The sequence below is a fragment of the Haliotis cracherodii genome, unplaced genomic scaffold (genome assembly GCF_022045235.1).
Source record: "Haliotis cracherodii isolate W230 unplaced genomic scaffold, xgHalCrac1.p SCAF_3, whole genome shotgun sequence".
NCBI lineage: Eukaryota > Metazoa > Mollusca > Gastropoda > Lepetellida > Haliotidae > Haliotis > Haliotis cracherodii.
In genome coordinates, this window is record NW_027266286.1 from 59,988,717 (window position 1) to 60,001,008 (window position 12,292).

The 12,292-nt window shown below is 39.1% G+C and overlaps 2 protein-coding genes across 3 annotated transcripts in view; one reads left to right on the top strand and one right to left on the bottom strand.

The window, feature by feature from the left end:
- The window catches only part of LOC139475907 (midasin-like), a 141,470-nt gene that overhangs the window by 62,991 nt on the left and 66,187 nt on the right, over window positions 1-12,292 (bottom strand). Inside the window, exons 41-47 of the mRNA XM_071259124.1 lie at window positions 11,397-11,510; window positions 10,442-10,610; window positions 9,860-9,976; window positions 9,387-9,471; window positions 2,926-3,198; window positions 2,386-2,591; window positions 1,276-1,589 (exon numbers count right to left, since the gene is read on the bottom strand). Coding sequence (XP_071115225.1) covers window positions 1,276-1,589; window positions 2,386-2,591; window positions 2,926-3,198; window positions 9,387-9,471; window positions 9,860-9,976; window positions 10,442-10,610; window positions 11,397-11,510 — 1,278 coding nt within the window. The remainder of the gene's footprint in view (window positions 1-1,275; window positions 1,590-2,385; window positions 2,592-2,925; window positions 3,199-9,386; window positions 9,472-9,859; window positions 9,977-10,441; window positions 10,611-11,396; window positions 11,511-12,292) is intronic.
- LOC139475906 (uncharacterized) overlaps window positions 1-12,292 on the top strand; it is a 38,327-nt gene that overhangs the window by 9,422 nt on the left and 16,613 nt on the right. The window contains exon 1 of one of the 2 annotated variants that reach the window (XM_071259123.1): window positions 6,998-7,081. The exons of the other annotated variant lie outside the window; for it this stretch is intronic. The gene's annotated coding sequence lies outside the window, so the exon portion shown is untranslated. Of the gene's footprint in view, window positions 1-6,997; window positions 7,082-12,292 lie in introns of those variants that run through there. 2 annotated transcript variants of the gene reach the window in all.

The following is a 12,292-nucleotide window of genomic DNA, read 5'->3' on the forward strand; positions in this document are numbered from 1 at the left end:
CATGGAACATTATATATCTCAACCATGGAATATTGTATATCATATCCATGGAATATTGTATACAACCATGGAACATTATATATCTCAACCATGGAATATTGTATATCATATCCATGGAATATTGTATACCACAACCATGGAATATTGTATACAACCATGGAACATTATATATCACAACCGGGGAATATTGTATACAACAACCATGGAATATTGTATATCACATCCATGGAATATTGTATACAACCATGGAACATTATATATCTCAACCACGGAATATTGTATATCATATCCATGGAATATTGTATACCACAACCATGGAATATTGTATACAACCATGGAACATTATATATCACAACCGGGGAATATTGTATACAACAACCATGGAATATTGTATACAACCATGGAATATTGTATACCACAACCATGGAATATTGTATACAACAACCGGGGAATATTGTATACAACAACCATGGAATATTGTATACCACAACCATGGAATATTGTATACCACATCCATGGAACATCGTATATCACAACCATGGAATATTGTATACCACAACCATGGAATATTGTATACCACAACCATGGAAAATCATATACCATCATCATTCAAAGTTTATTTCAACCTGAAATATTTCTTCATCTTTTAATTGAGAGAAAATTTAAAAACATTTAAATACAAGCTACACCTGGTCTGTTATAGTTAAAGTTAATTGAGAGCAGATGGTTTGTCTTGAAATCTTGAAATAAAAGCTGAAAAAAATCATTTCTATAAGATGTGCATGTATAAACATTTAATCTTTAATCACCCCAATACATAGCTCCGAAAACGAAAATTCAAAATTCTATTCCTACAAATTAATAGACTAAGAATCCTTAGAAATTTATGTAACATCTTTAAAAGAAACAACAAACCCTTCATAAATAATCAACATCCCGATACCGTTAGATGTATCAGTATGCACCAAACTGTATATATTTCATTGTAATGGTTATGTGCGTATCTAACTACAAAAGACAAATTTACTCCCAAATAACTTCAGACTGCAAACAGTTTACCCAAACAGGGGCAAGCATGAAACCGTGTCAAGGAAGAGGAATGGTTTGTATAACCCATAATAATGAATGATTTGAACTTTCCGCATCGGGTAACTGTCACGTAGGACCCTCTCACCCCAAGACGTGTTATTCCATCGTCACTAGACCTGACAAGACGTTCTAGTTGGATCAATCAATCAATTTGTACAACAATGAGTGACAAAATGGCTAACACACCTTCAGCCTGTACCTCGCACAGGGCATGGAGCACGTTTCTATACTGCAAGCTGATTGGCTGTTCAGAAAGCTGCTTGAGACACAGAGCCAACACTCCCGGCAGAGCTCTCACATAGTTCTCTAGGGCCCATCCATGTCGCCCCTTTATAGCTGGCAGCTCTCTCATGTCCAGCAGCAGATGTCCCATGAGCCTTTGAAGCCACGTTGATGCCGTCTGCCAGCCCCTCTCCGGCAGGAGTGACATGTACAACTCGGCTGCCATTCTTAACTTGGTCGTCAGTTTTGTTATCATGGAGCAGTCGAGGTCTTCAGTTCTGAAACAACCCCATGTGACCGGTCTTACTTAGACCTCAGATGAGATCAGCATTCAGTGGTTTAATACAGTCTGAGGAACCAGTCATTAACTACAATTAACAGCAATGTGCTGCTTCATGAACAACTAATTAGAGTGCAGGAGAGGACTAGTCTTGTATTGTTAGAAACTGCAGTGGCAAATATACATAACATGTCATACCATAATACCGTATTTGCCTTATTAAGCAGTCCAGTTCTATAAGCAACTTAGGACCATTCTGTATTGAATCTTTATAAGCACCTGTACTAAGGCCGAAAATTACATGACAGTCTGTATTTGCTCGATTATATTACAGATATATAACTGCCTAGTAACTATTATTGAAAATCTTTTAGTTCATTGACGTTGGAACTAAATATTGTCCTCTACAGATCTCAAGAACAGACTTGGTGCCTGTCTCCCCCACTGGTCTAAATCGTGTAACCTGCGAAAACTGTTTTTTTCATGCTGTCTCTCTAAAAGCTTTTCCTAGTTGTATCTCAATATAAGCATATAAAAAAAATTGCAATCATCATACTCTCTAAATCATGTATCATATACAGCAGGTACATTATTCTTGGAAGGCAAATTGGTCTGGTCAAATAATTTTTTGGCCTGTTTGAAAATAACTCACTCTAGAGAGTTGAAATAGAGTTTACTATGGAAAAAAAACGGACGGAAAAAGAACCATCTAAAGAATACAAACAATATCATCCTTTAAACGTTGTGATTGAGCGTAATAATCCAACACATTATGACATTCAGCCAGTACTCACATGGCCCATGCTGACTTGATCTGCCCTACAAGGTAGAACAGGGTTCCTGCTGGGTTCTGAACATTAGCCAGGGCCGTGTTCCGCCAATAGTCGTGCGTTCCACATAGAGACAAGGGCCATAACCCAAGCTCGCAGTCATCAACTTGACCAGTGGTACCATCGCTCTGAAAGGTCTTCACACGCTCTGTTAGTATCTCCATGGCAACCTAGAAATCATATCATATTGCATATGAATAATGATAATCAACATTAACATATATTTTGCTGACAGCAAATCTGATGTCATGTGGCTTTGTGTCAATATGTTATTACAACCAATATAATTATTGGATCTTATATGTCATATTAGCATTGTAACTTGAAATAATTTTCTAAATTGAGAGAGTGAGTATGATTGTAGGCCACTTTTAGCAAAATTCAAGCCCAGAAATAGGCTTCACACATTGTATGCGTGTGGGGAATCAAACCTGGGCCTTTGACATGATGAGCTGGCACTTTAACCACTAGACTATCCCACCGGCCCTTCTAAATTGAACCCACCTGTTTGGACAATGTTGTTTTAAGACTCCTGACATACACGTCATTGGCTGCATGGTAGAGTGCCTTGTCACGTGACACACCTCGATCGACCTGCTGGACAATCATGGCCGCCACACACAGCAAGTCCACTAGCACTGGCTGGTCAGGTCGAGGCAGCCTCTCTTTCATTGTGGCATGGAGATCAATCAGCCAATCACACAAGGCCTTGTCATGCAGGCCCAAACCTTTCATCATCCTCTTTGTGTCACAAGTTGAATAGGGGCAGCCATCATCCTACAGGGAAGAAAACCTCATTGATACGTTGCAGTATACGTGTAGCTTCCAGTAGCACAGTGGGTACTGTGATGGAGTACTGAGCTCCACTTAGGTTTGATGCTGTAAGTCAGATTTATTCTTGGATTCATTCATCCAAGTGACATCACATCTTCCCATGACAAGGGTGTTAACTGACTACAAAAGTCCAGATTCCACCCTTGTCAAACTACACTGGAAATTTGTGGCTCAATCGTAGCTCCATCAGTGGCTATTAAAAGTTAGTAATTATTGACCAGATTCCACCTCTCTTATAACTTGCATGTGCTTCAAACAAAATGTTGGCGCCCAGTCAAGATGATCTGATCGATAATCAAGACCTATGTTTAATGAAATGGGCCTCACCTCGCGCAATGCATCAAATCATTTGAGCACCTTGATTAAAAACATGAAAAGAGTTGAAAGTACATGAAAATATCTGTCGATGCCCAGTTGACAGTAGACATGCTTCAGAATACCAGCCTAGTTAGACAAGGGTGGAAATGTGACTTTTACAGTCAGTTAACTCCCTTGCCTCGGGAAGTTGGTGATATTCTGATGCAGATGGATATACAACATGGTGTCTACCATAGGTACTGCAGCTCACTTTACAAAAAGGCATGTATATGCATAATGTTCATCCCATGAATAAAATGTTCAGTCAAGCTATGTTGTCAAACAGACCAAAGAAAATGCTGTCTTTTCATAAAATACTTGTACTACATTGTAAATAGTTCAGTCTCAGGTTTAACATGCACACAAAATTGTTAACTTGACAAGAAAGCTATCTTGAAAATAAATGTAATGGGGGGGGAACAAACAAGCCCTGGGGACATACTGACAGCCCCAAATGAGTGAGTGAGTGAGTATGGGTTTACGCCGCTTTTAGCAATATTCCAGCAATATCACGGCGGTGGACACCAGAAATGGGCTTCACACATTGTACCCATGTCGGGAATCGAACCCGGGTCTTCGGTGTGACGAGCGAACGCTTTAACCACTAGGCTACCCAACCGCCCCCAGCCCCAAATGAATATTAAACAGTCAGTCATAAGTTAAAAGGTTCTGGTAGTTCTTGGCCAGTCAAACCAGTGGTCAACAGCATGAGCATAAACTCTGGGGTATGAGTGAGTGAGTGAGTATTGCCTAACGCAGCATCAGCAATCATGCAGTTACTCACTGCCCCTGGGATTTGATGATTTCACAATCAAACATTAATTCCCATGTTATTGAACTTAAACAACAAACATTGAGAACAGAGGACCTCTGGAAAACCCACAGGGGAGGTAAAAGGTCGTGTAGGGCATGATTGTAAACAGTGTATATATAACAGACCCAATCAACACTGGTTGTGTGGATCAATCATGTATTGATAGGGAGGTTGCAATAATCATAATACTGTATATGCAAAGACATGTGCCTTGGCAACCAGCTCCCCACTGAATGCCCTATTAATCAACTATACATGATAGAGAGATATGATCAATCTCATTAAAATCAGATCTTCTCGCTTCCGCTAAACAAAGATCTGAGGACATCCCATCACGGGTCACGTCAGACAGACCTTTCGTGAATTTTGACCGACCAATGGAATGACTGCCAAGAAGTCGACATTAGCCAATCAGAAGGCAGCTTGCTCGTGCCTTCCAGCACTAGTTTCAATCTGGCTACTACGTTTTAAAACACATTTGACAAATTCTCGATTAAAAATTTGGTAAACGGAACAAACGAACACATTGGAATGGCATATGGATGGCCTAGATTGTATGGATTCAGTCATAAAGCCTGTAACTGTTGTTTGGAATACCCCATTTTAAATCCTCCGAGGTTGAATGAACAGCAAACCCATCCCGACTGTCACTTTCATGATTGGTCGGATGAAAGGTCGTTATGACGTGACCCATAATGGGATGTCCTCAGATCTTTGTTTAGTGGTAGCGAGAACTAAGATCTGATTTTAATAAGATTGAGGATATGATATGTGTGATATCAAAAGACATGAAGGAGAGATTCTATTTAGAGGTGAAACGATACGTTGGGGTTGCGATACAGTATGTATCCCGATGGTATGGATGCAATACGATTCGTATCCTCGTATCCTGATAAAGTACTTCTATTTCACGAGTTGATATTCTTTCTTTTTGCAGGCGAATCACAACCCTGAATCATTTGTAATTAAATTTCAGAGATGGGATATTCTAGGGCAGAAATATATTAGTAGAGGGCATTGCGAATGTTATGGCATTTTATGTTCAACCATTGTCTACCATGAACATTTAGAACACTGAATCATGATAGTCAAATATCTGCGTATGCTGGTGGCTGAACAGTTTCAACCTGCCTTGAGTGTAAACAATATCACTAACCAGCTTCTGTGGCAGACAGATAGGTCATGTAATTTGAGAGAGTGAGTGAGTTGGGTTTAACGCCACTTATAACAGTATTCCAGTTTTATCACAGCTTAATGTGGGAAAAAAGCCCAAGGTGACGAATGGTCTCAGACGTTTACCAATTTGGTGGAACCCACAAGCATGGTATGGTGCTGACAAACCAATAAATATAATCGGGCAAACCGGATTCAAACCCTAAATCAGAGGTTTCTGGCATGCCCAAGGACTCAATTCTGCAGGTTGAATTGCGGCACCTTCGACTGAGCCACCCGTACCTCCTGATGTAATTTGATTGTGACATCATGGTGAACAATGATAACAAAATGGTCTGCAAGCATTGTCCTGAAATTAATTGTAGCAATATCTCCTCGGAGTCATTACTAGATCTCCCCCAAGTAATATTTCCTGTGGACGCCAGTTTTGAATGACAAAATAAACACTTACTGAAATATGTGAAAATGAAGAGCTCTTTTCACCCTAACAAGGTGACCAGATAAATCACAAGCTAATATCGTATAAACCTCATAACTACTCAATCAAATGAATTAATTATTGTTAAATATGGTCTCAAACTGTGCAGTAATGATTTATTATCTCCGATTTCATAATCTGCCCATCTGCTTCATTATATCTAAATCAGTGCTGGCGGAGCAGAAGCTTACAAAACATGGATGGCGTGACAAATTGCCACTCCCCGTCTCTGCACTTCATAACTTGTTACCAAAATATAATATTTTCCATCCATCTTCTAAAAGCCGAATGATGGCCATTAACTCATCCAGACTCCAAACCCATGTACTACCCAACTTAAAAACGCCCGGTAATTGTGAAATGGGCATTGTGGGTAGCAACCACATGATCTCCATCAACACTCGAGCAGCTCGCCAAGAATCAAAACCATCAGAGACCTAAGCACTTCTCACCCAAGCAGCCATTGTCTTACATAATCCGCTGGACAATCATATCAGTATATGTGCTCCATCACCCCCACTGCCGGCAAGGTAATGGCTCCCTAACATCAGCCAATCACAGGGCCCCACCATAATTCCCCACTGAACACATCAACTCCTCAAATTAATCAAGCGAGTAACAAGGCTCGTTAGATGTCGTATTATCAAATCAAGCACAGTGTTGAGGTAGAAGTCAATCTGTGAGGGTCAAATCCATGCATTCCTTGCCACCCTGCCTTCCAACAGATACGATCAAAGGGTAGAAAGCTGATGCATGTTAAGCAGCCCTGGACATGCAAAGACTGTGTAATTGGAGAACTAGGTTTCATAAAGTTTTTTTTCAAACTGCCATTACATTTCTGGATGAACGAAGATAGAGACAGTACTGACTGAAACCTCCACTTCTTGTCTGTGAATATGCAATCGCTGTTCTGATATGTACTGGAATTTCTACACAATAGCTGTTCTGAAATGTACTGGAATTTCTACAAACTTCTGCCGTCAAGCATCAGAAGGGAACACTGAGTGAGTACTGTACCAACATTGTTGCTGCCTTAGACCTGCACAAGTCTCGGGCAAAAATTATTAGTTTAAATCATAACTTCTAGATGAAGTATATATTAGAACACGTTGGCCCTATAAGAGACGGTACTGTCCACATAGACTTGCCTATTAGGAGGATAGAATTACTACACATCCATGGACTTTTCTTTCAACACAGCCTTGGAGCAAGGCTATAGCTGCCTGTACCAGCTTATGCAACAGTCTGTTGGAGATACTCTTTGCATTTGTTGATAGTCTATTATTGCGTTCAAATCAATATGTGTTACACAACCTCGCCTTCAACTGTAATATAGTTCAGTGCCCCATTTACAAATAATTCTTTTTCTTCTTTCCATCACAATAATATGTAAAATACAAATGTAAAAATTTGCACCAATTTCTCTGGTACTTTGCAACTACAACTAGGCAAACACTCTTGCTGAAGCCAAGCCACCTGATCCTCCTTGCTTGGAATTGTAAAATAATTTGCAGCAGATCACAAATATCTCTTGGATTAAACATCAAAGCTGTTAACATTTGGACACAATAATCCTGTCTTTCATGATTTGAGAATCCAAATTTATGTCAATAATCTCCAAGGCATTTTCAAAATTAGCAGCTTTAAATCCCATGTTGTTTGTGTTTAGTGATATTGGTATTTATGATCAACTTGTTTGATCACTGCTCTCCTCAAGGTCACATGGCCAGCTCAAAGCTGCTTCTAGCATCAAGTAGACTGCTTTATGAAAGAGTGGGAATTTAATTTCCTGGCCATTGAATTAAAGTATTTGCTAATTTGTTCCTAAATCTCTAAGACAAATTCTTTCTAAGCTCCCAATTCTCATTTCTAAACTAAACTGTCTGATATCCACCGACAAATTGATTTCTGTCTTCATAATCCTAGTGCACAAGGCCATGTCAGTAAGAGGAAATAGATTTCTTTACCAGAAAGATTCATAAACTTGAAGGGATATGTAAAAACATTCATGGAAAAATCAATTTGATCCATATTTTGAACACATGAAACAATAGCATGTCTTACAGAGAACTATCAGAATATATAACCAATTGGCCTTAAACATTTAACCAATACCAGTAAATAACAACTTTAAGCCTGTTTCAGTGAAACACTATTAAACCAATTCCAGTGCAACAGTAAACCAATTCCAGGGAAACACGATTAAACCAATTCCAGTGAAATACAATTAAACCAATTCCAGTGAAACACGATTAAACCAATTCCAGGGAAACATGATTAAACCAATTCCAGTGAAACATTAAAACAATGACAGTGAAACACGATTAAACCAATTCCAGTGAAACACGATTAAACCAATTTCAGTGAAACACGATTAAACCAATTCCAGTGAAATACAATTAAACCAATTCCAGTGAAACATGATTAAACCAATTCCAGTGAAACATTAAAACAATGTCAGTGAAACACGATTAAACCAATTCCAGTGAAACAAGATTAAACCAATTCCAGTGAAACATTAAACAATTCCAGTGAAACATGATTAAACCAATTCCAGTGAAACATTAAAGTAATTACATTGTAACAAAACAAGAACAGGGTAACATTATTAAATCAGTGTGATGAGGTAAGTATAAAAGTTAACATACAGATTTCGACTTTTTTAATTCTTCCAATGACGTTAGGGCACATGTTCTAGCACCTTTATCAAGCAAGTGATTTCCAGTGTCTCTTGCCTGGCAAAGATACTAGCACCTGTAAACGTTGCGTTGGAAAGATAAAGGAGTTGAAATCCACCAGCAGATTTATCTAGACCTGCTCAGAGGCCGGTATTTGACCCCAAGTCTGCAGCAAATGTCAGTAAAATTCACAAACTGGTTCTTCTGTAACTATTGTTGTGTTTTTGTGGAGGATACTTGTATGTCATTGATAACAGGACCGAAAAAGAGGAAGAAATTCTTTGCTTAAATTTACATTACTGCATTGAATGCAACATTAATGTTCAATGTTAAAATACCTCCAACTTTAGGAAAATAAGAAATTCAAATTTTGACCAATGGACAAATTGCCAGCCAGATACATCCCTGGGAAGTCAGCCATTGTCTTCACTGATACTATAGCTGCCTCAGCATCATGAAGGTAAGCTACACTAATGAGGCGGAGGGTAACGAGGCCATTGTGTAGGAGATGTTCAGGTATCAACTCACTGACTAGAGTGTAACTAAGCTCCCATCAGACAGAAGCCCATCTGACGGTACCTGAAGACCATCACTGTACTTGCTATGTTGTACACCAAATTGTCTCACTCACCTCTCCTGGAATATAAATCTCAACACCACGATTCCTCATTGCTCGAGAAATTTCACCAAACTTGGGATCCATGGCCAGAAATAGCCTACAATGTAATGACAGATGTTAAATAACTAACTTAATCTGTTTACTTCATTGAGATTACATTAGCATTAGACTGACAAAAAACAATAAGGATGAACTGAAAATACAAACATCACATCATGTCATAAAATACAATGAAATACAATTGCAGTAAACTATGGTTATTAGGAACTCAAAGGGACCGATAAGTTTAGTTCGTAATAACCGTAGTTCATTATAAGTATATATACAGCATATATCTACAGCAAATGTCTGGGACTAAAAAATAAGTTCTATATATCGGTCAGTTCGTTTTAAGCGTGTTTGTTATAAACTTTGTTTACTATATCAGAAAACAACAAGTCATTTCATGTTAACAGTTCCATTTGTAGAAATACATTGTTGTTTACCTGAAGTTGGCATGTGGCTTGATGGCTGGGATCTGTCCGTCTATAACACCTCGTTCGTTGATGCTCAGGACTCCTCCAGGCTCCAGCAGGGCGTTCAGACGATCAAGCACAGAGGGGCTGAACACAAAACATATCTCAAACTAAGAAAAATATCACAGCTCTGTGTCAAAGTTTATGAAATCAAACTATAATCACCATCTTTAGTTTGTGTTAAAGTAATGGAGCTAAGGCTGACTCAGGGTATGTGTCAAAGTTTATGAAATAAAAATATACACTTCAAAAGAAGTAAAATAACACCCAATTCTTTCATATTACTATAGTCAATCTGTCAGATTTGAACAAGTTTAATTAATTTCCAACCAAAGTGTCAACATTTCAAAGGAGTGAGTGAATCATTATGGCTTTAGCAATATTTTAGTAATATAATGTTGGAGAACACCAGAAATGGAACCCAGGCCTTCACATGAACGACTTAGGCCACTCTACCTTTCCCATTTTATGAGAGAATATATGTTCATTGTCCTGTAAGTCATTGTGTTAGGCATTGATCAGATTTTAACATGGTGATAACTTGAGAATTACCTGCAGAAGTTGACGTTGTCAATGAGGAGCCAGTCCCCATTCTGTAGAGCTTTCACCAGCAGACTGTCCACCCATTCGAAGGTGCCGCCACTGCCGGCGCTGCTCAGTCTCTCGCTCCCCACCACCCCACAAAGGTGGTCAGCCCGAGACTGGAGCTCTTCTAGACCGCCTAGAAGAATCAACACAAGTCTAGATCATAGTGCCTATGCCATAACACTAGTGAATAACGCCAAGCAGTAACACTAGTCGATAGTGCCCAGATTAAAACACTGGTGGATAGTGCCCAGATTAAAACACTAGTCGATAGTGCCCAGATTAAAACACTAGTGGATAGTGCCCAGATTAAAACACTGGTGGATAGTGCCCAAGCTATAACACTGGTTGATAGAGCTCAGGTTAATCCACAGGTGGATAGTGACCAGGTTATACCACTGGTAGATAGTGCCCAGATTAAAACACTTGTGGATAGTGCCCAGGATATAACACTGGTGGATAGTGCCTAGGACATAACACAAAATTAGGAAAACTTTTGCCACCATCACACCTAAACAAATAAACTTAATATTTCAGAAAAAAATCATATTGAGTAGAAGAAATATGCAAATCATTTCAATTTTTCAATAACATGTTACAAAGTGTCATGATGACCTCTGCCGACATCAATCTATTAATCGGAAGACATGGTCCATGAATTGCTGAATCTTTGCCTTGAATCAACCATGAAACCCCTAAATCTGCCCCTGATTCCCTGACTTAACTGTCTGACACACTAAGCTCTATAAACCAACTCTTTCAAAGGCATACAATCAGACAATCAAGCAGGGTGCAGATTCCAGTCAAGCCCATCTACTTTAACATCTGCAAACTACATTGTTCTGAAGAGCAAGGTGTTGATGTCATGTCTGGGAGTTCCCCGAAAGTCACATGACCAAGCAATAGCATTCCCCGGACCTACCTGGCATCAGCTTGTTCTGGTCGTGGATCTTGTGGAGAAGCATCAACAACGAACAGATGGCCTTCACCTTGGCCTTCAAACATTCGTACTCTTCCACAGTCGAAGCCCCAGTACCTGAACAGAACAGAAGGGTCGCAATACTGAATCTCATCTCAGTTTGAAAAGTGCAAGATCACATTTGCACCAAGGATATGTTGGGGGACCAATAAGCTTTTTGCATATTTACAAATCAACTGAATAAATTCTCCTTCTAATTTTTGATGAACACACCCTCCATTCATCGATGCATGCCACTAAACCTTTTGCGTGCAAACTGTAACAAGGTATCATAGATCTTTCTGTTATCTGTGTACAACATGGCAGACTAAGTGACAGTGATGTAATGGAAGTGATGACATTCATCCCTTGTCCCATAAACTGGTTCCTGGTATTTTATGCTCTGCGTAATATTTACCATATGAGATGCATTAAATCAATTCGAATGGACCTACTTTTAGATTGAAGATATGTTGGGTTTGGCTACTTTTGTAAAGGCAACTACCTATCTGACTTTCCTGACTTGATATTTAACAATATGTCTGAATGACTAAGTTCATATGTTGAAAACAGTTTGCACGCAAAAGGTTCAGTGGCGTTGATATATTCGAGTCGTTAAAGCATTGGCTCGTCACAGCAAAGGCCTGGGTTTGATTCCTCACATGGGTACAATGTGCGAAGCCCATTTCTGGTGTCCCCCATCATCATATTGCTGGAATATTGCTAAAAATGGCATAAAAAACATATTCACTTTCTCACTCAATCCAAAGGTTTTACAGAACACAAAACATTAGAAATTGAAAAACAAAATGATACAATACAATCAGTGGTTGATTTTCTTCAACCTAACCAGGAAATCC